The sequence below is a fragment of the Symphalangus syndactylus genome, chromosome 12 (genome assembly GCF_028878055.3).
Source record: "Symphalangus syndactylus isolate Jambi chromosome 12, NHGRI_mSymSyn1-v2.1_pri, whole genome shotgun sequence".
In the NCBI taxonomy this organism is placed as follows: domain Eukaryota; kingdom Metazoa; phylum Chordata; class Mammalia; order Primates; family Hylobatidae; genus Symphalangus; species Symphalangus syndactylus.
This window is the reverse complement of record NC_072441.2, coordinates 97,866,705-97,890,082: the sequence shown is the minus strand read 5'-3', so window position 1 is coordinate 97,890,082 and position 23,378 is coordinate 97,866,705. Positions and strand designations below refer to the sequence as shown.

Genomic DNA, 23,378 nt, shown 5'->3' with positions numbered 1-23,378 from the left:
TGATCCAAAAAGGGAAATAACAAAGCATAATAAGAAAAGAATATAAAATTAGCTAAGCTTACAAATGAGATAATATTTTCTAAAAACAAAACAAAACAAAAACCCTCTTAAACACAGTATAAAATTTTTCCAAGAAAATATAACTCTGAATGATTAGGTGCAATACAAATAACAAATGACAACAGAGGTATTAAATTAAATTCTACATTACTGAAAAGAAATCTTAACCTATGATGGCAAAAGAGGTGATCCTTCTCGGTTGATCTGAAAGTGAAAGAAATTTAAATACCTTATTCTTTGTTACATGGGGATCAATTTAACGGATGGTCAAAAGAAAAAGGTCTTACAAATCAAAGAAAGAATGATATATAGAAGAAAACAGGTAAAGACATAAAAACACATTTCACAAAAAAGACAAAACAAACTGCCAATAAACTACTACTGAAAAATATTCAAATTACAACCTAATTATATATATTTGAGGAAGGGGGAGGTTTGAGGGTTATTTGATTAGCAAAGATTAAAAAGATGGATAATATCCCTACACTAGTAAGGAAGTAAGTTAACAAGCACTTTCTTTTACCACTGGTGGGAGCATAAAATAATACATTATTATTAAAACTTGAAATGTTAAAACACCTTGAGTAGCAATTCAATTTCTGGAAATACAGTCTACAGAAATACTAGCATAGGTATGCAATGTGACATTTTTCGCTGCTCTGCCTATGGAGTAGCCATTCTTTATTCCTTTACTTTCTTCATAAACTTGCTTTCATTTTACTCTATGGATTCACCTTGAATTCTTTCTTGCACAAGATCCAGACCTCTTTTGGGGTCTGGATCAGGACCTCTTTCCAGTAATAACTTCCTGGCAAACCCCATAGGGACAATACTGAGGAGACCTCCAGCCCCCAAAATTAGACTGCAGCACCAATTAGTCAACTTTCATTAAGTGGTGGGGTACCCAGGTGATGAAGAGGATTGGGTTAGAGGCCTAACTTACAGGAGTTAGAGTCTCTCCTAAGACAGGGTGGGTTTAAACGCCCCTCTTAATAAAAGGAAAGGATGCTTGACTGAACTTTGGTTTGTGGCTCAACTTAGGAAAATTAGACTCCTTCTTAAGATTTAGGGGGTTAGAGATCCCCCTCAGTAAAGTCCCTCTTGGCTAAGAACTGGTTTGGCACTACAGGATATTAACTGCTATTCTCTTTGGATTACTCGGCCTTGCACTCTTGCTGATGGCTGTGGGTGACAGGATTAGGCATGTACAGAATCATGGGACATGGGGAGCTTTTATCCTCCCCAAAAGGGGAAACTTGAGCTGATGGAACTGCTGAAAAAGATCCCTTCACTACAGACAAGTGCTGCCTGAACTTGATTCAGTGTCACTGCAATGGAGGGGTCTTTCTCAGGCCTCCCTGAGCTCCTCACCTTCCCCACCCTGCCACAAGCAATGCTTTTCTCCCATTCTCTCCTCTCCCTTTCTTAGCTTTTCTGTTACTCAGATCAACTGTCTACTCTTTCATCTTGCCCAGAGACCACATGTTGAAAAATATCCTTAGGAGCTTGACCTTGTAACCACATGGCAGTACTTGCTCTTTGTCTCTACCATCCAGAGGACAGGAATTTGGGGGTTCATGTTTTAATTAGCTCTAAAAATTATCTTGAGCCTTTGCAAGCTCAAAATTGGCTGCTCTGGGCTCCTTCTGGAAAGAACAATGGAAATTGCCTAGTGCTGGAGCTCAGCAGCTAAGGCTTTGCCATTTTACAATGGCTGGTGGCCCGGGTTCAATCTGGCAAAGGCAATGAGTACTTTCTGGTTGATATCTGTGTGACCTTTACCATTTATTGATTCTCTTCCCCTCCATGAACTGTCTTGAATTTTTCTTTCTCTGAGCACCTGGAAGGTTTCCTTTGGTAACATTCAAAAGCCAGAAATATTGGCACTTTGGCATGGCTAAAGTTGGGTAATACAGGATTTAAAAGGACGTTTTAAAAAGTGCTATGGTTAAAAGTGAGCTTAACTGAAAGTAGATATTCAAGCTCTAACAGCCTGGGACTCCATCAGAAAACAGAGGGGGCACCACAGATCCCTTTTTAGTGAAAACCTCTATTTTCCTCATGGAACCCCAAGAATTAAAAGTGCATAGATCCCTCTCAAAATCTAAGGCTCTGTTCTGTTCTGTTTTGCATTGCATTATCTGATGTTTTCCACTTTGGAGGTATCATAAATTACTTCACAGAGCCTTGGTATATAACTAGGTAGGAAATATACTTTTGGCAATAACTAATGGCATGAGGGGGATACTCAGATCTTTGTACATTTGGATCAGAAGCATGCTCTTGGCCACTTAGAAGGTATAGGGATGTCCCCACCTTCCCCTCAACCCCCATTGAGAGATACAACTCCCATGAGTGATGGGCTGATCACAGAATAGACTGATTGGCTTTGGGTTACTTTGCTATGAAATGCATGGTAAAATCATTGGACTGCCTTGTTCCATAGTGTTTCTCTTTTGGGAATCCAGGATCCAGTATACAAATGGGACACTTAATTTTGGGGGATCTGTTTTGCATTCCAACTGTGCCTGCTTATTAGGCTGTAGAAACTGCATGCTTTCCCGGCCCTGTTCCTCTAAGGGCTCTACCCTAAAGCCAGTAATCCAATTAAGAAACTGGCAAATGAGCCAGGGGTGGTGGCTCACACCTGTAATCCCAGCATTTTGGGAGGCTGAGGCAGGCAGATCACTTGGGGTCAGTAGTTCAAGACCAGCCTGGCCAACATGGCGAAACCCTGCCTCTACTAAAAACACAAAAATTAGCCAGGCGTGGTGGCTCATGCTTGTAATCCCAGCTACTTTGGAGGCTGAGGCAAGAGAATCACTTGAACCCAGGAAGCAGAGGTTGCAGTGAGCTAAGATCATGCCATTGTACTCCAGCATGGGCAACAGAGCAAGACTCTGTCTCAAAATAAATAATAAATAAAACTGGCAAATGAAAAATCTTATAACTACTGGATCTCTTCTTCTGTGTATTTATATGTATTGCGCATGAAATATAAAAGAGCTTTGATAACTGGTTTAAAAATAATGAACACTTAAATATTTTGTCAGAAAAGTAAAAAGTGGAATGCCTTTTAGTTCATGTGACTAAAGTAATTTCTGGGAAATACAGTTTTAAAGATTATTGGTAAAATTAAAATATCTTCAAAATAAAGACATGTGGTTTAAATTAGGCAGGTTAGATATTAGGTTTGCTAAATGCTTTAAGGTCATAAACTGCTTCTTTCACTTTTGAAAACTGTTTAACTTTGGAGCAGATTCTAGGTAAGGCCTGGGGACATGTGGTGTTAGCCATGCCCCCTAGCTATGCTAGAAAGAGTCAGACCTTATCTGCACTTCTGTTCTGTGTCCTAGGCCCCATACCTAGTACATAATTAGAATTCCTTACTTACCAAGGTTTTCCACCATAAGTAAAAGTTGCTAAGAGTTAACATTGTAACACGTAATTGAAGACTACTGAAGAAACAGTTTTACATTACAGGTATGTAAGGAAAGTGAAATGTGTTTTTGGTAAAAGATTATAAGAAAGCATGGGAATGTGGATTTTTGACCTAGATTAAAGGGGGATAGGATTGTTTTAAGTTAAATAGGATAACGCTGAAGGTTTGAGCAAGTTGTGTAACATTTGTAAAAAATTAATCTTGAAAAAAAAAATCTGTGTGAACATATTGGCTAAAGTTAAAGGGGTATTATTCAGTTTTTCCATAAATTGAACACTGGAAAAAAATCACAACAGGATTTCCTGAGGGCAATAATCTACTCTTTAACAAAAATTGTAAAGAGTTGTAAATGGTTTATGAGAATCTTACCTTATGGTTATACTGATTAAAATTAGATTTTATACTGATTAAATTTATACTGATTAAAATTACGTTTGTCTATACAGTTGTATTAAGAATTGGAGTTAACATTAATAGGACACTAGTGCAAAGGTGAAACTTGGCTTTTTTGGTATAAAAATCATACAGGAAGCATAGTCAAATATAAAATGATGTTTGGCTTTCTTTGGGCTATATTTGTATAAATGCTATTGGCATGTGTTCCAAAATTATGGGAAACAACTATCATTCTGATATGACTTAATGTACATTATAATTGTTATATAAAATTGTTATCAGCCACAGAAGTAACCAAAATCCCCAGTCAATTATGGCTTTAACAGAGGCTGCCCTAAGGCTTTTTGTCATCCACAGACAATTGTTGTCTTGTTTTAATCAAAAGGTGATTTTTAATCAGCTACAGGACTTTGACAGGTGCTTTTCAATGCAGGTTTCTGATAACTTTGGCAATTGTGACATTAAAATAGAGGAAAGAAATTTTCAGGACTCTCATGAAGAGCTGGAGTGTTCGTGGATATCAAACAGCGCAAGCGTTAACTACATGGACTGAACTAATAGAAGACTGAAGTAATTTTTTTTTTACTTTTTGTTTAAAATGTTGCTGATCCTTTGTTTTATTTTTCAGAGTCAAGAAAACTTCTTTTGAGCTGTTTTGAGCTTTTCTTTGAGCTGTTTAACAATTGAGTAAAGTATATCGCTGTGAATAAAATTTGGAGCATATCTGTTTGCGACTTCTCCAGAATTTGGAACCTATTTGTGAATATTCTTAACTTACAGCAATATAGTTATTTGCATAAGTGCAATACGAATGTTTTCTTTTGCAACAGGACACAACTGGAGAAACTGGTTATTTTACCAAGGCTTTGGCTGGAATAGTATGCTTTCCTTCAAGGAATCAAACTTGACTTATAACGCCAATACAGGCCCTTGGGAAAACTTGCCTCATACCTTGTTTATGCAGTACCTGTACAGGGTTCCTTACCTGTGGTAAGTAAAGAATGTCACTTTCTGACAGGCCTGGGAGCCCCAAGTTATCTTGGGACCTCAAGAGGAAAAGAATTTATCCAATTCATATTTTAAAAAGTCTTGTCTGAGTTTCCTTATGAAACAGAGTTCCATCAAAGCCAATTTTAAAAAGCTCATATGAAAAATAATTATTCTTGCTGTACTTTATACAGATAACCAGGCCAAGTATAAAAAAGCAAATCAGTCTTATCATGATTTGCCTTTAGTAAAAATGGGAGACTGGAGAGAGAAAAAAAATTATGTTTCAAAAACTATGGTACACCTGTTATTAGGTGTTTTTGAGTGTTTTTCTCATCAGGTGTTTTTGAGCTTTTTTTCTGCAATTTAGACTAACCCTGCTTATTCCTGTGAACCAACCAGTGATCTCTGGCTGCTGCTCAGAAGAAACAAGAGGGATGGTAATGTGAAAATCTGGATCAGTATTCTAATTCTGGGCTCATACTGGAATCAGCTTGGTTTCCAACAGTTGCCCAGTTCATGGAAAGCCTTCTTACTTAGTTTACTTGGGATAATTTTACTTATTTTGCTTTACTGTTGTGGAATATACTGCTGTTGTTCTCTGTGTAGGAATATGAGATAAGCTTACTGAATGTTTTATTAAATCGAACGCTTACTAATCTTCCAGATACCACCGTTTTTTAGAATTGAGAGTTATGAATGGCCCTCATCATACTGACACTTTCTGACTGATCTCCTCTCTACCCCGAATATAAGAGACCCCAATAGTTAGACAGGAATATCATCATCCCTATTCAGCTCGAAGAAGTTATAGAAGATGTCTATTTGTCCCTCTACAACCCTTAGGATTAAGGGTTCCCTTATAAAAGGGAGGAGGAAAATATGTCAGAGGTGTTTTAACCAGAGGACTCCATCTTGAAAAGGGGCTGGGTAAAATGAGGTCAAGACCTACAGGACTGCATTTCCAGGTTAGGCATCCTAAGTCACAGGATGAGATGGGAGGTCAGCACAAGACAGGTCACAAAGACCTTGCTGATAAAACAGCATGCAGTAGAGAAGCTGGCCAAAACCCACCAAATCTAAGATGGTGACAAAAGTGACTTCTGGTTGTCTTCACTGCTCATTATACACTAATTATAATGCATTAGCATGATAAAAGATAATCCCATCAGTTCCATCACAGTTTACAAATACCCTGGCAACAACCAGAAGTTACCCTACATAATCTACAAAGGGGAGAAACCCTCAGTTATGGGAATTGCCCACCCCTTTCCCAGAAAGGGAATAATCTACACCTTGTTTAGCACAGGAATCAGGAAATGGCCATAAAAGTGGTCAACCAGGAGACTTTGGGGTTGCTCCACCTATGGAGTAACAATTATTTATTCTTTTCTTTTTTTTTTTTGAGACAGAGTCTTGCTCTGTCACCCAGGCTGGAGTGCAGTGGCGCGATCTCAGCTCACTGCAACCTCCACCTACTGGGTTCAAGAGATTCTCCTGCCTCAGCCTCCCGAGTAGCTGGGATTACAGGCGCCTACCACCGTGCCCAGCTAATTTTTGTATTTTTAGTAGAGATAGGGTTTTACCACGTTGGCCAGGCTGGTCTCCAACTCCTGACCTCATGATCCACCCACCTCTGCCTCCCAAAGTGCTGGGATTACAGGCGTCAGCCACCGCGCCTGGCCTTATTCGTTTACTTTCTTAATAAACTTGCTTTCACTTTACAAAAAAAAAAAACAAAACTTTTTTTATATAGTGAAAACTGAAATGAACCAAGTGTGCATCATGTGGAGAACACCTAAATACAGTTGACCTTTGAACAACATGGGGTCTAGGGGTGCCAGCCCCCATGTGGTCTAAAATCCAGGTATAACTTTTGAGTCTCCCAAAACTTAACTACTAATAGCCTACCACTGAGTATAAGCCTTACTAATAAAAACAGCTGATTAACATATTTTATATGTAGTATGTATTAACACTGTCTATTTATAAGATGAATCATCTGTCTGAAATGGCAGGTAATTGCAGTTGCAGACCTCAATTTACAATATGTATCAAGGAATTCTTGGGAGCACGTCCAGGATCACTAGTGGCACTTGTTATGGGTTTACTGTATTGCATTAAAGATGATGAAAAAATATGGAGGCACCTCAAGCAATAACTTTTTACTGAGAAAAACAATGTACTTACTGGAGAGACAAACTGCTCATGTGGGGATGGTTAGTATCACATGGCCTTGCAACACTTGAGTTCACAGTAACAGCAACAGGAAGTGGCTATGAAATTATTGCATTATATTGAATATATAGAAAATAATGGCAAAAATTGCAATTACTTTTGCACAACCTAATAGTACTACAATATGTACCACAGTTAATTTTATGCAGTTATGATTTAATACTGCATCTTTACCTTTGTTTACATTTCTCTCAACTGCATGGTACCATGTATGGTCTCTGTGTGCTAAGTTTTGATAAATTTTAACCTTTGATAATAGATTTGTATTATCTTATGGTAATAAATGACAATTCAAAAAAATCTGCATAAGTTGACCTGTGCAGTTCAGACCTGCATTGTTCAAGGGTCAACTATAAATTTATAGTATAATCATATAAGTAAAAAATCAAATTGTAAACAATTTGCATAATGTAAAAATTAATTACACAAATTGAGTCATTCTTGTCATATCCAACTAAACCAGAGTCAACAGGCCTAGGGGAAAAGCACTCAGGGCACAAAACATTTCTCCCAAAATGTAATTCTCTGTAGGCCTGGCTGCTGAAACTGCCTGCTGTAACCGAAAACCAGTTTTATCTAAGGGCTACTGAAAAAACCTGGTGCAACTCTAAGACCAGTGTTACCCATTGCCAGCACTCACCAGTCAGAGCTTGACAGCTCCCCAAATCTAGTGCCAATGGACTTTCTTGAAGAGCTATATGTAATATTTCTCCTTTTTTATAAGACCGCTAACCTTCTCTTTTTTCTGTGGACATACCGAACAATTGGTCTGCATGAATGCTCCAAAGTGCAATTACTTCCTCCCAAATAAAACGTTTTGTTTTCAGAGATTTGTCTATTGACTCTAATGATAACATAATCCTATCATTATTTTTAAATGTGTTAAATGTTAGTTTTCTCCCCCCCCAAAATAAATCAAAACCTTTCCTGTGACTCTTTCTAGTAGACAAAAATAGGATTTCACTTTCCATGTTAGATACTTGTGTAATATGTGTGAGTTTTCTGATTACGTATTACATTTGTAAATTGATATAACAGTGGGTAGTGCCAATAGTATGCAGGGAGGGCTATAGATTCATCTGCCTGGATTTAAGTCCTGGTCCTACTACAACTACTATATGATCTGGGGAAAGTTATTAAATCTTTCTGTGGCCCAGTTTTCTCATCTACAATGAGGCTAATACAGGATTATTGTGAGATTTAAACAGTGTCTGACATTTAAGCAACTTAGCTCAATAAATATTGGTTGTTCCACCACCCAAGTTTATAATACACATTATAATCCAAACAGCTTTAAATAGTGCTGTAAAATTAAGTCTAAATAAATTACTGTCTTTAATTTGTGAATTATTTCATATGAAAATAACATATCTTAACTTACATGTTAATTAGCTATGTTTCTTTTCTAACAGAGCAAAATCTTCATTAAACCCAATCAAAACAGAGTTGGATGGTTTGCTAATGGAATATGATCCCTCATTTTGACTTTTATTAAAAATATTTGAAAATAGTCCATTTTCCTCAGCAGAAATAGAGTAGATGAAAATTCACCTTTCTTTGATCATTTTTTTTTTGAGATGGAGTCTCACTCTGTTGCCCAGGCTGGAGGCTGGAGTGCAGTGACACCACCTCGGCTTACTTCAACCTCCACCTCCTGGGTTCAAGTGATCCTCCTGCCTCAGCCTCCCAAGTAGCTGGGATTACAGGTGCACACCATCACTCCTGGCTAATTTTTGTATTTTTAGTAGAGACGGGGTTTCACCATGTTGGCCAGCCTGGTCTCGAACTCCTAGCTCAAGCGATCTGCCCACCTCAGCCTCCCAAAGTGCTGGGATTACAGCCATGAGCCACCACACTCAGCCTTTTTGATTATTCTGAACATGAACTCTCTAATACAGTGCTATGCAAATTTAAAAGCACAAAGTTTAATCTACACTGACCTTAATCAGCATAGACGTCATCATATCAACATAAGAAACCTTTCCTGATTTCATCACTGGGTCCCTATCTTGTACTCCCATGAGCCAGTCAATACCCAGTCCTCCAAAGATCATACCATTCTATAATAATTACCTACTTATTTGTGTCTCAAGCTAGACTCTAAGTTGTTGAGGCCACCTACAACATTTCCTGACACAGAATAAGCACTCTGGAAATACTTGTTAAATGACTGAATGAGTGGCGACACACAACTTATTTGTTTGCTTACTTTAAATTTTCTCTCTCATTCAAGAGGAAATTACACAAGATGTGTTCGAAGCCTCTAGCTTTACTTCATTACTAAATAGCATACTACCAATTAAACCTAGAGTTTTATTTTTACATTTTCAAAAAACAGGTAAATAACACAAATAACAGTCCCATCTTTGATTTACTCAACTGTTTAAAACAAGGTTTGCATCTTAATGCCAACAAAGAAGGTGTGGGTAATATAAGCAAGGAAGACCATTTTTCAATGCTTTAAAATATGAGCACCATTCTTTCTTTCTTTGTATCTATCTATCTGTCTATCTATCTATCTATCTATCTATCTATCTATCTATCTATCTATCCATCCATCCATCCATCTATCTAGACAGGCTCTCACTCTGTTGTCCAGGCTAGAGTACAGTGGCCCGATCATGGCTCACTGCAGCCTCAGTCACCTGGGCTCAATGCATCCTCCCACTCCAGTCTCCTAAGTAACTAGAACTACAGGTATGTGCCACGAGGCCTGGAGAATTTTTTTATTTTTTATGGAGATGGGGGTCTCCCTGTGTTGCCCAGGCTGGTCTCGAACTCCTGGGCTCAAGTAATCCTTATGCCTTGGCCTCTCAAAAGTGCTGAGATTACAGGCACATTCTTTCTTTAATAAAACAATTAAAATACTAATAAAATTTAAATGTAACAGGCAATAAAATCTAAGTGTAGGCAACAGATATAATAGTATATGTTTATTTTCTGAATAATACAAATTTCTAAAAGCATTATATAAACATAAGTAGGAATTAGAGTGGAAATTAAATTATTTCTAAGGGCCACACAAATTTCCCTATGTTTATAGAAAAACTAAATAACTGGGGGCTAAAGAACTATATGTTAAAACTATACATTAAAAACTCTAACAGAATATTCTCTTTTTGAAACCAATTTCAAGACTTAATTGAGAATAAATATCGATTTTAGGGGTTGTTATGGGTTGACCTGTGTCCCTCCCAAAAAGCTTTAAGTTCTAACTCCCAATACTTCAGAATGTGGCCTTATTTGGAAATAGGGTTATTGAAGACATAATTAGTTAAGATAAGGTCATACTAAAGTAAGGTATGCCCTTAATCACTATCACTGGTGTTCTTATAAAAAGATGTGAAGACACAGAAAGCCAAAGTAAGCTAAGGATTGCCAGTGACACCCAGAAGCTAAGAGAAAGATATGAAATATATTCTCCCCTAAAGCCTTCCAGAGAACATGGCCCTATTGACACACTGTGAACTTCTGCCTCTAGAAATGTGAGAGAATAAAATTCTATTGTTTTAAGCCACCTAGTTTGTGGTAACTTGTTATGGCAACCCCAGGAAATTAATACAAGGAATGATACATCACATGCTTCTATAAATAGTGTAATATTAATTAAATCTACTGGTCTTATTTTGACTTTTTTTCAAAGTGAGATGATATGGCTTGAAGATTGGTGCCCTCCCAGACACCTAACACCCAATGTGATACTATTAAGAGGTGGGGCCTTTGGGGAAGTGATTAAGTCACGAGGGCTCTGCCCTCATGAATGACGTAAGTGCCCTTACAAAAGAGGTTGAAGGGAGCTGTCTTGACCCTTGCACTAAGTGAGGATGCAGCAACAAGGGGCCATCTTTGAAGCAGAGAGCACACACTCGCCAGACACCCAATCTACTGGTGCCTTGATATTGGGCTTCCAGCTTCCAGAACTGTGAGACATAAATTTCTAATATTTATAATCCCCTACCCAGTTTAAGGGATTTTGTTATAGCAGCCTAAATGGACTAAGACACAAAGTGAAAACTGCTTGGAAAACTTCAATACTTTACTTTGATTGGTAAATAAATATTAATAGTGAACAGCAGAGGGCGTCGCTGATCAGAATTTGGAGTTAAGATTGAAGATTATACAGTCCACCTCAAAGCTCCATTTCAGGCAATGGACAGTAAGCAGAACTGGTCATTTATCAGTCCCAAATTTGAACAAATGAGTAAAAATATGAGAATTTTCTTGGGCAGTTAAGAGAATTTAAATTTTCTGATTTCCATCTATAAGCAGTTTATATAAACTGAAAATATACTTTATGTACAGCCACCCTGGCTAAGCAGCCCCCATACTCTCTCTCTTGCCACTATAGACTATACTGTTGCCTAGGCTTTCTTCATCTTACTCCTGGTCCAGTATCTCTGTTTAATTTTCCTCTGCAAGTACTAGCTGCAAAGTCTGTGGTGTCAAGAGAAGCAAGAAGGAAACTGAAAAAGGAGGTTGGGGTTGAGAATATGAATCTATAGGATAAAGGTAAAGAAGAAAACAACCTTCCTGCCATTGATATAGGATAACCAAACAAACTTATCCTTTTAGCAAGGTAAGAGGAATCAGAAAGGATGCACGAATGAAGTGAGGACAAAAAAGGAAAGGGAAAAAGGAAGAAGGGATATAAGGGGAGGGGCAGGTGAGATAAAGAAGAGAAGCAAGAAGAAAAAAGTTATCCGCTTCCTAACACTACTCCTCATTTCCTTCTTACTACCTTCAGAACTTCTTTTTAAAGTTCCACCCTCCCCTAGGGTCTGTCCTTCCATATCAGCCCTGCCCTAGGAGTTGCTACCAGTTTTAGGACTTGGATGAACCCCTACAGTTTCACCCCCATAGCTGACTGGCAGGGAAGAACACAGGTACAAAGGAATTCCCTGTATCAGCTTGCAGATGTACAATAGAAGGGGCTATGTCATTGCTATTCAAAGAAGAAATATTCAATTCATGGTCCCATTAAAATTATTACATATAGGGTGGGCACGGTGGCTCACACCTGTAATCCTAGCACTTTGGGAGGCCAAGGCGGATGGACCACCTGAGGTCAGGAGTTCGAGACCAGCCTGGCAAACATGGCGAAATCCCGTCTCCACTAAAAAAATTAGCCAAGCGTGGTGGCAGGCGCCTATAATCCCAGCTACTCAGGAGGCTAAGGCAGAACGATCCCTTGAACCCGTGAGGCAGAGGTTGCAGTGAGCCAAGATCGTACCACTGCACTCCAGCGTGACAGAGTGAGATGCCGTCTCAAAAAAAAAAAAAAATTACATATAACTGTTAGGTCCTGAGTACTATTAATTTTATAATTTAGGACTATTATAGTTAAATAAAATTAGAAGGCTAGTCTGAAAGCAAAAGGTACTATGTATAACAGTGTTACAGGAAAATGAGTTATAATTCCCAATAATCGTACTACAAATTTTTAGAATATAATGTTTCATAAATGGGATACCAATTCAACACTTTAACTTTTCGAAATAAAAACAAACATATGAATATATCAAATTTAAAAGACTGATACATATATATACACGCATAAACATACTTGTATCCCTAAAGGTTGCAATGCATTGGTGAAGAAAAAATGCAAGATTGATTGCAACTATATCAGATATTATATAAATATGAACAAAAGAATTTTTGTTCTCATGCAGAAAAGAATGAAAGGATTCTGAGAAGAATGCTGTGACCAACCAGTTACAATGCAAAGAGGGAGCCAGGTAGACCCCAGAGGCAATGAGAGCAGTTAGGAATCTAATGCAATGCTCTGAGTGAAAAGTAATTATGGGCTATAAATAATCCCACAGATCAAAAAAAAACCCAAATGAAATTAAAATCCTCTTAAATAGACTGACCCAGACATTCAAATGAGATTTACTAACTGCCAAAGAAAATAAGAGTTGCTGTTTAAAATGCTATTAGCCCAAATTTTACCTGTGCATCTGACTGTGTCATCTGCTCAGCTAACTGTAAACAAGAATGGAAGGAGAAAAGAATGTCTTCACACAAGCTAGTAATTATATCTTTGTGTTTCAACTGGCTTTTTATTATGGACTGGTGCTTAAGGCTCTGCCTAAATGAATAAAAAGAAAAGAATACAATCACCACAAGTAACACATGAAGTAACTTAGGACCACTAACAATATCTACCTTATAGAACATTTAAAAAAAAAATCACAAAGCATCATATATCACATAATATAACTAAGATGTGCCTAGTTTACCTCTGAAGCAGTTATATTTGTTTAAATAAGTTGCTAATTTTTTCTCTGTGTAAAATATTGAATTCTTACTATGTACGAGGCATTCTACTAGGACCTGGAGACAAAGGGGTCAAACAAATGGGAACAATCTCTGCCTTACCTGTATGAAACTTGTGGTCTAGCATGACAGAGAACGTTAAATAATTTTAAGAATAATTAATTAGGGCTGTGATTTGTCAAATGACAGAGTCTAAGGTGCTGCAATAGAGAGACCTAATCTAACTTATTCTTAGGGTAAGGATATCAATCTAACTTATTCTTAGGGTAAGGATATCAAAGAATGTTATCATGAAGATATAACTCTTAAGCTGAGAACTGAAAGACAGTAAGCAGGAGTTAGCAAGGTATACAAGAGGAGAGAGAAGCATCCTAGGCAGATGGAAAAACCACAAAAAGGCTCTGGGACAGAAGAGTTTGGTATGTTTGAGGAACTAAAAGCAGGGAGAGCAGCATGATACAGGCTGGTGAAGGAGGCAGCGTCCACAGAGGATTAGGTTGTTATTCTTAGTAAAATGGGATAGACTTTAAGCAATAGAGTGACATGATCTGATTTACTTTTTAAAAGATCATTCTGCTGGGTAGAAAATGAACTGGAAGAGGGTAAGAATGTAAGATAATCAGTGATGATGATAGTGATGTGGCTAATTCCTTGAGCATTAACTATGTGTCATGTACATTTCTAAGCATTTCACAGTGATGAACTCAATTCTCACTATAACCCTGTCAAGAAGTTGCTATTATTATTTCCATTTTCAGATAAGCAAACTAACGTTCAGAGAAATTAACCAAATAGCCCAAGGACTAAATGATTTCAATCAGAAGGACTAAATGATTTCAAGAATGGATTTAAGCACATGTGATACAGCTCCCAGGCAACACTCTTAACCACTGAATGGCAACTTAATGTCCTGGTAGTACAAGAAAAGCACCTAAGACCTGAAAATACACTGACCTTTAATGTTTTATGTATGTGTATAAAGTAGATATTCTTAACCATTTTTACTTCTCAACCACATCTCCTCTCACCCCTAAGAATCTGAAGAATGCTATGGGCACTATCCCTGGTGACCCTTTAAATGCTTCAGTTTCAGAAAGCTAAAATTACTGTATAAATGGAATTAAGCATGAACAACTTAAAAGTACCTAATCAAAAGATTATATTCAGTTTTAATTATAGTTATCAATTTATCTAATCCTAGAAATAGGATACTTGATAGCTGGTTAAACAACAGTAGCAGCAGGAAAGTGGTTAAGTTCTAGTCTGGCCCATGGCCCATTATTTCTGAAGTACTAGCTAACTAGGAAGAACACTTTTTTTAATTTTAGAGGCCACAGGGTAAAGAAGTCCAATTTGACTTGAGAGCTACCTGTAGAATATCTGGATTATCAGACAGCAGTGTCAGTGAACATTAAATTCACACAAAATGTTTCAAATGCAATCTAAAGAAACATGAACAATTAAGATTGGGGAATATGGAAAACATTTTCTAAAAAGTAAAAAATAACATACTTACTTAATTATAAACTTCCAAGTATTGGCATGAAATGCATGGTCCATACTGGAAATAACAGAGCAGATATCCAATAAAGAATGAATAACTGCAAAGAAAGATAACAGAACTTTTAAGACATCCAAATGTCACGGGGGTGAGTTTCTCCTATAATTAAAACTATCTACTGAACAATTTCAACATTTGATTGAATTAAAATACCTAACACAATTTGGAAATAGTTGTGTCAAAAGAATTATTTAAACTAAGTGTCACACTTGTTAACGGTTCTTATAAATATTGAATATTAACTTTTGAAGTTTATACCTACCAGATGACCTAAATAAAACTAAAACTGTTTAGTGGAATAAAAGCTGTACCCTATTATAACTGAAATATTCTACAGATATAATTCTAATCCAAAATGACAAAACAAATTGCTAAGGAAAGAAAATCTAAAAAGGAAGAATTCAAATTAATTTCCATGGTATTCATGCAAGGCTTTTACTTAGCCTGTGGTAGATTATTTATAAAAATGGCCACAATGACTGCCCTTTGTGAATCCACACTTTTCCACAATGACTCTGGGCTAAAAATGCTATGACCTGCTGTGGCCCGGGGGACAATAATAAAATTAAGGCAAGCAGAAACTTGAAAAGTGCTAGCATACAGCGACCTGCTCACTCTTTTGCTACTCTTAGAAACCCTGAAACCACTGCCATCAAGTATCTGAGATGGAGTGAGCCTGCTGGATGATGCACATGGCTTTCTCAAGTACTTCTGCCTCTGCCAACAGCCAGATGTGAATGAAGTCACTGAAGTCACATGGGTGAGCTAGTGCCCCAGGTGGATCAGAGAAAGTTGTCTCAGGGCATCCCACCCTAAACTGCAGACTCACAGAATCATGAACAAATAAATAGTGAATAAATAGATTTTGAGGGGGTGTGTTGCAGAGCAACAGGTGCCTGATACACTGCACAAAACCAACTTACTCTCTTTATACCAAAGTTTTGAATGCAAATTTTGCCTTTATATTGTTTTTCAAACTCTTGGTCATAATCCATTAATGAGTGATAAAATCAATGAAGTGTGTTACAACCAGCAATTCTTTAAAAATAAACTAGTATTGGCCAGGCAGGGTGGCTCATGCCTGTAATCCCAGCACTCTGGGAGGCTGAGGCAGGTGGATTACCTGAGGTCAGGAGTTCAAGACCAGCCTGGCCAACACGGTGAAACCCCGTCTCTACTAAAAATATAAAAATTAGCCAGGTGTGGTGGTGGACGCCTATAATCCCAGCTACTCATGAGGCTGAGGCAGGAGAATCGCTTGAGTCCGGGAGGCGAGGTTGCAGTGAGCCGAGATTGTGCCACTGCACTCCAGCCTGGGTGACAGAGTGAGACTCTGTCTCAAAAAAATAGAATAAAATAAAAATAAACTAGTATAAAGTGCATCACATGTAAAATGAGATATTTCATTATAATATGTATATGGGAATAGACATATTTACGTACACATATGCACGTATTTATATGTATTCTGGAAGGAAATATAAACTGCATCTCAGTATCAGTTATGGTTAAAAAAATGTGAAAGTTATTGTCTCTGAATATGGACAACCTCAGAGATTATAAAGTTATATAAGTTAATCATTGTGGAGAAATTACAGTAACTAAATACGCAAATCTAGGTTAAGGTACCCAAAATAAATTTTACAAATTCCAAATTTAAAGATTAAAAATTTATTTGGTAAGATTTAAATCAATTTTAATGCATAATTAGTAAGAAAATAACACGAATCATTACGAGACAATTTTAACTGATACATGATTTATAGTCACCGTATACTAAGCAGAAAGTTTTCTTCACTCACCTATTACCATATTCAAAATATCATCATTGTTATCTACTAAAGGGTCCATGCAAATCATGTCCAGCAGTTCCATCAGCTGCTTTTGAAGAGAATAGGCCTCCTTGAAAAGAGCCTGGAGAAGGTCTGAAACTAGGTGTAAACACCCAGAATACACAGATTCACTATTCTGATTACAGATAAATAAAAATGAGAGAAAAAATAAATCATAAAAAGCTCAAGAGCCAAATTTACTTTAATTCATACTATTAGAGATCATAAATTTACTGAATCACATATTTATTCATTATTTAGTGAACATCCATTAAATATAGTGTGCTTCAAGAGATGCAAGCATGTATAAAATATTATTTCTGATTTCCATGATCTTGCAAATATATAACTAAAAAAGGGTAACATTAGGCCAGGTGCATGACATTTTTAGCATCCTATCAGCAAAGAGAGGTATTAATTAACTAATGATTTTCATTCGCCCAACAAATAGCAATATTAAAACTGTCTGTGCCCCATAAATTCTAGGCAAGCTTTTGTGCCTCAAGGCTATCTTTGGCATGTAGAGATGGACTAAATAAGGATTAACTTCCCTTTATAAAAGGAAGTTCTGACATCTAATAATAATGGTAATTGAATATTGATCAATGCAACATGACATAACTATTTCAGGATCCCTATGTCTGTCTCAACACAAATTCTTAAAACTTCTTTCTTCATAGTGGGAAAATAAGATAAAACTAAAAAACCCCAAAAAGCCACTTTTTATGACTTCCTTAAAACCACTTTTTTTGAAACAATTATTTACTAACATGTTCTTTATTCTATGGAAAAGTCTATTTCAACATAGACTAAAATGTAAAATTTTATACAAACATTATTTTACTCAGCCCCTATGCACATTGATTATATACCATTCAAAGTATAATTAGACTTTTACTCACCTTACAATGCACAAATGTGCTTTTAATTATATGAAGGACTGAGGAGGGGAGACTCTGAATATTTTCCAACATGATGGATTCCTGTGTGGCACAGACATGCTGAACACATCCTGTAAGAGCTCCTAAGAGCTGCACCATCGTCTGTGAATAAGGAAGGAAATTTCATTCAGAATATATTTTTTGTGCACTGAAAAGGTATTAGTCAGTATGCTAGGTGCTACAAATACAACAGTGAACAAAACACAGTCTGTTCCTCTTTTCACAGAACTTTAGTCTATCAGAACTACAAATACTGGAACAACTGTCTAGCCATTTAGAATCCTAACACAAACTTCAAAACACATGGCAGGTGTTCTACACATATCCCTTGAAAATACAGGTAGGGTCAGCTAGCTTGATGACTTGTCTTCTTATAAGAGTTTATTATTCAGAATTCATGTTTCTATATTCACGTCTTTAATTCTATAAATTTAATTCCAACATTAGGCCATTACATAAGAATACATGGCTAATCAGTATCAGTATAAAAATTTTGACATTCTTTAAGCTCCCTCTCTCTCCTGTTTTCTAATACATTTGACTTACTTGTAAAATATTCCTTAGAGTGGTCTGGATTTCCAAATTTTGGCTTGACAGTCCTCTGGCTTGACTGGTTAATTCATACATCATGTCATCAAATAATTTCACAGTCTGTAAAAATAAATGAAGTAATAAACAGGAATAAGAGAAATCACTAGAAAAGACAAGACAAAACTTTACAGAGAAAACACAATACGATAATTTGATTTTGCACTAGTAACATCCACGGGCTATCATCTAGCTTAACAACTGTACCTAATTAAGCACAAAATATAGAGAAAAGGTATTTTTACAATATAATCCCCCAAAAGCCTCAAACAGAAATTTATTTTCCATTTCTATGGTTTGAATCTATTTAGTAGCATCAATTTTTTAAAAAAATCACTCAAAGTTCATGTTTTAGAGATGCAAAAAATAAAAGTATTACTTTTGCACAATAAATTTGACTGTCTTGAAGAATCCACATTCATACAGTCATTTACAAGGGTATTTTCTGGAAGGAATTTGCACTGAATCGCCTATTCACTACTCACTTATTTTCTAACCAGTTTCCTTTTGACCCAATTCAAGCTAACCTTCCCAAATTAAGGGTACAGAATTACAAACAAGCTTTTTGTCTGTGAAAAGTTAGCCACCCTAGATCTTAATACTTGGATCTTTCTAACAATTTAAATGACCTAAACATTACAAGAATAGCAACATAGTCAACAATACAATGCAGTTAAAGAAAATACTGTTTCCCATAGGCCTGTTAACACTCAACATCCATTTTCATCTATGTAACAGTTGAATCTTTTTCTGGTGGTCAAGAACAAATTCTAAGAAATATTTCAGATAGAGAATCATCAAGTGACTATGAGTACAAGAAATTTGAAAGATTAGGTTTAAAAGCTAAAGTTAGAAACCCATTTCAATATGAGATTAATTACAAATAATGTTTCATTTTGGCACCAAAGTATCTTTAGTTCCCTCCATTTAATACAAAAAAAGTATGCTTGTGCTTTTCAGAGAAAACATACACCATATATATCTAAAAAGTAATCATGTATTCTGTGAATTTAATGTTTTCTCTTAGTTACTTGATTTTGCCAATATTCCAGCCTTTTTTTTTTTTTTTTTTTTTTGAATTGAGGATTTCACTCTGTCACCCAGGCTGGAGTACAGTGGCTTTAAAATACAAGAGCATTTAAAATTGACTACAAATAATTTAAACTCAGTTAGTAAAAGAACCATACAATCCAAAAATATAATTTTTTCTTTTTTCTTTTTTTTTTTTTTTTGAGAGGGAGCATCGCTCTTATTGCCCAGGCTGGAGTGCAATGGCACGATCTTGACTCAGTGCAACCTCCGCCTCCCATGCTCAAGCAATTCTCCTATGTCAGCCTCCCTAGTAGCTGGGATTACAGGCACCCGCCACCACGTCCAGCTAATTTTTTGTACTTTTAGTAGAGACGAGGTTTCATCATGTTGACCATGGGTGGTCTCGAACTCCTGACCTCAGATGATCTGCCCACCTCAGCCTCCCAAAGTGCAGAGATTACAGGCATGAGCCCCCGTGCCTGGCCTATAACAGTTTTTAACTGCCTAATGATCACACTAACACCATTATAGTCTCACATGAGATCTAGTTACTCCTTATTTTTATTTTGAATATATTTGATATATTAGAAAAACAGAGCCATAATTAATAATAAATTATCTAAGACTGAGGCTAGATTCCTTATAACATGTATTTTCAGGTAATAGTATTATACCTTTGGTAACACTTGTGAAAAGAAAGTCTGTTCCAATGTCAGGTGGTTCATATGAGGTAAAAACATTTCTACAATAATTTTCAAAATTTCTGTAAAGCAAATAACATTTTATAAAAATATTGTCATGTCAGTCAACAAAGGCCACTGTCTTTTATTAAATGCAAGAATACTACCAATCTAAAGCTTGATACACTTTCCAAATACCACATTCTATATAGATAACTATTAAGTAATAGCCAAAAAAAAAAAAAAAGAGAGAAAGGAAACAACCTACATATCCAACAATTGTGGACCAGTTAAATAGGTGTGTGTACATCTATTGAATAGGATCTGCCATCATTAAAATGACATTTTAAAACATGAAAAATGTTCATAATGTAGTTAAACAAAAAGTTTCCAAAATATAACACCAATTTTAATATAGATAAACATGTACAAAGAATGATGGATAGGCTGGCAGGAATATACGGAAATGAGATGAGACTGTTCTCATCAAAATCTTAACCATTTCAGATTAGATGTTTTGTAATCTTTTCTGTTTTTCTATATGTTTCATATTTTCCACAATGAACATGAATCACTTCTATACTCAAGATAAAAAATAATTTACTTAAAAAAAATTAGGCCATGCATGGTGGCTCACACCTGTAATCCCAACACTTTGGGTGGCTGAGGCAGGAGGATTGCCTGAGCCCAGGAGTTAAAGACCAACCTGGGTAACATGACAAGACCTCATGCCTACCAAAAAGTAAATATATAAATAGAAAATTAGCCAGACATGGTAGCATGCACCTGTGGTCTCAGCTACTTGGAAGGCTGAGGTGAGAGGACTGCTTGAGCCGGGGAGATGGAGGCTGCAGTGAGCTATGTTCGCACCACTACACTCCAGTTTTGGTGACAAAGCAAGACCCTGTCCCCCAAAACAAACAAACAAAAATATAGGCTAAGCATCATGGCTCAGACCTGTAATCCCAGCACTTTAGAAAATGGAGGCAGGAGAATAGCTTGAACCCAGGAGTTCAGGCTGCAGTGAGCTATGATCACACTACTGCTCTCCAGCCTGGGCAACAGAGTGAGATCTTGTCTCGAAAACAAAACAAAACAAACTTTGGGGCCAGGCTCAGTGGCTCATGCCTGTAATCCCGGCACTTATGGAGGCCGAGGCAGGAGGATCACTTGAGCTCAGGAGTTTTGAGACCAGCCTGGCCAACATGATGAAACCCCATCTCTACTAAAAATACAAAAATTAGCCAAGTGTGGTGAAGCATGCCTGTAATCCCAGCTACTTGGGAGACTGAGGCAGGAGAATCACCTGAACCTGGAAGGTGGAGGTTGCAGTGAGCAAAGATCACGCCACTGCACTCCAACCTGGGTGACAAGACGAGACTCCAACAAAAACAAAGGAAAAAAAAAATTAGGTCCCATTACACAACATAGATTCAAATTATAAATGAATATTCCACAACCAAGTGAACTCTAAATAGAAAAGCTAACTCAAAATATGAGTAAACTGAGCAGTCTAGTCTTAACTCTCTTCTGACTAGAAGAATAAATCTCACCAAGTGAGACTGATGAAGACATGAAAATGAGAAAGTCAACTTCCTCCAAATGATAAATTTGTTATCACCTAGACAATCAGCTTTCGGCAATTTAGAAAGCATCTTCTAAATGACACTAAACATGTTAGAGGCTGATAGTTATTCAGTAGACTGTAAATCATGTTTTATATAGGTCTAATCGTAACAACTAACGTTTAATATTTACAATTTGTTTATACATACATCATCAACAAAACACTTTTGGTATTTATCCAAAATGTAATTTAAAACTTTTAAGTGCTGGAATTTGAAGGAATTTGTTCATTTCAAGTAACTGAAGGTTATAAAGGCTGTAACACAGAGAACAGTTACATTTCAAGGGAATACAAAACTATAAGGACACATCCACTGAGGTATGTGGGGACTCAGACCTTAACATCAAAGTAAATCATACAGTTAAAACAATTTTACTTACGAATATGCTCAATCCAACTGTCAGAATGTTGAGACGATGAGTAGGATAATTAAGGAAGATACTAGTATCATAGTAATAGGGTATTCATTACTCAGAACAAACTTAAAAAAAAAAAAAAACCCTTTTGAAATTTAAGCAATGACCCATAAGAGATTGGAATTGGACTCAGATTACTGGCTTAATTTTGCTTTTAAAAACTTAAGATTTATTAGGTAAACAGTGTTGTGAAAATACATTAAAGAAATATTTTGAAAATTGCCCAGGGACAAACTTGCCTTTCAAACTATGCATAGTCATGAAATATTTTTGACAGATGAGAAACAGTGCTACAATAATCCACAGATTTATGATTTAGTTATTTATTTTTTTTAGAGAGAGGGTCTCGCAAAGGGCCGGGCGGGGTGGCTCACGCCTGTAATCCCAGCACTTTGGGAGACCTAGACGGGCAGAACAAGAGGTCAGGAGTTCAAGACCAGCCTGACCAATATGGTGAAACCCCGTCTCTACTAAAAACACAAAAAAATTAGCTGGGCATGGTGGCGCATGCCTGTAATCCCAGCTGTTCAGGAGGCTGAGGCAGGAGAATCACTTGAACCTGTGAGGCAGAGGTTGCAGTGAGCCAAGATTGCGCCATTGCACTCCAGCATAGGCGAGACTCTGTCTCAAAAAAAAAGAAGAGAGACGGTCTTGCTGTCACCCAGGATGGAGTGCGGTGACATGATCACACCTCACTGCAGCCTTAAGCTCCTGGGCTAAAGTGATCCTCCCATACCAGCCTCTCAAGGAACTGGGATTAGAGATGCACACCACCATGCCCAGTTTGTACTTCCGATTTCTATTACAAGAAATTTCTCTTTCCTTAACATTTCTATAGTACTTAATTTATACCTAAGTCATTCATCACCTTCTATCTTATTTTCACATTACTTACATACCTATCTTACCAACCTTATTTGACTGAAACTCTTCTGCACATAGCAGCTTACGAATACATGACAATAAATTCTTCATATACACCATCAAGAATAACTGTTAGAAATGTTGTACTGTAACAGCACTGTAAGAATCATCAAAGAATGTCAATAAGAAAAATGAATAACCTGGCCGGGCACAGTGGCTCACGCCTGTAGTCCCAGCACTTTGGGAGGCCGAGGCAGGCAGATCACGAGGTCAGGAGTTCGAGACCAGCCTGGCCAACATGGTGAAACCCTGTCTCTACTAAAGATACAAAAAATTAGCCGGGCATGGTGGCACGTGCCTGTAATCTCAGCTACTCGGGAGGCTGAGGAAGGAGAATCGCTTGAACCTGCTTGCTGTGAGCTGAGACTGCATCAT

At 37.0% G+C, this 23,378-nt stretch overlaps 1 protein-coding gene across 5 annotated transcripts in view; it reads right to left on the bottom strand.

The window, feature by feature from the left end:
- The window catches only part of FIRRM (FIGNL1 interacting regulator of recombination and mitosis), a 57,467-nt gene that overhangs the window by 31,507 nt on the left and 2,582 nt on the right, over positions 1 to 23,378 (bottom strand). For 2 of the 5 annotated variants that reach the window (XR_010117616.1, XM_063627200.1), the window contains exons 2-8: positions 22,044 to 22,084; positions 20,031 to 20,119; positions 18,283 to 18,387; positions 17,698 to 17,838; positions 16,766 to 16,931; positions 14,919 to 15,003; positions 13,076 to 13,214 (exon numbers count right to left, since the gene is read on the bottom strand). Coding sequence is in view for 4 of the 5 variants with exons in the window: in XM_063627200.1 (XP_063483270.1) it covers positions 13,076 to 13,214; positions 14,919 to 15,003; positions 16,766 to 16,931; positions 17,698 to 17,838; positions 18,283 to 18,387; positions 20,031 to 20,119; positions 22,044 to 22,084 (766 nt within the window). In the remaining variant the exon portion in view is untranslated. Of the gene's footprint in view, positions 1 to 13,075; positions 13,215 to 14,918; positions 15,004 to 16,765; positions 16,932 to 17,697; positions 17,839 to 18,282; positions 18,388 to 20,030; positions 20,120 to 22,043; positions 22,085 to 23,378 lie in introns of those variants that run through there. The other 3 variants (XM_063627201.1, XM_063627202.1, XM_063627203.1) reach the window with 3 other exon arrangements.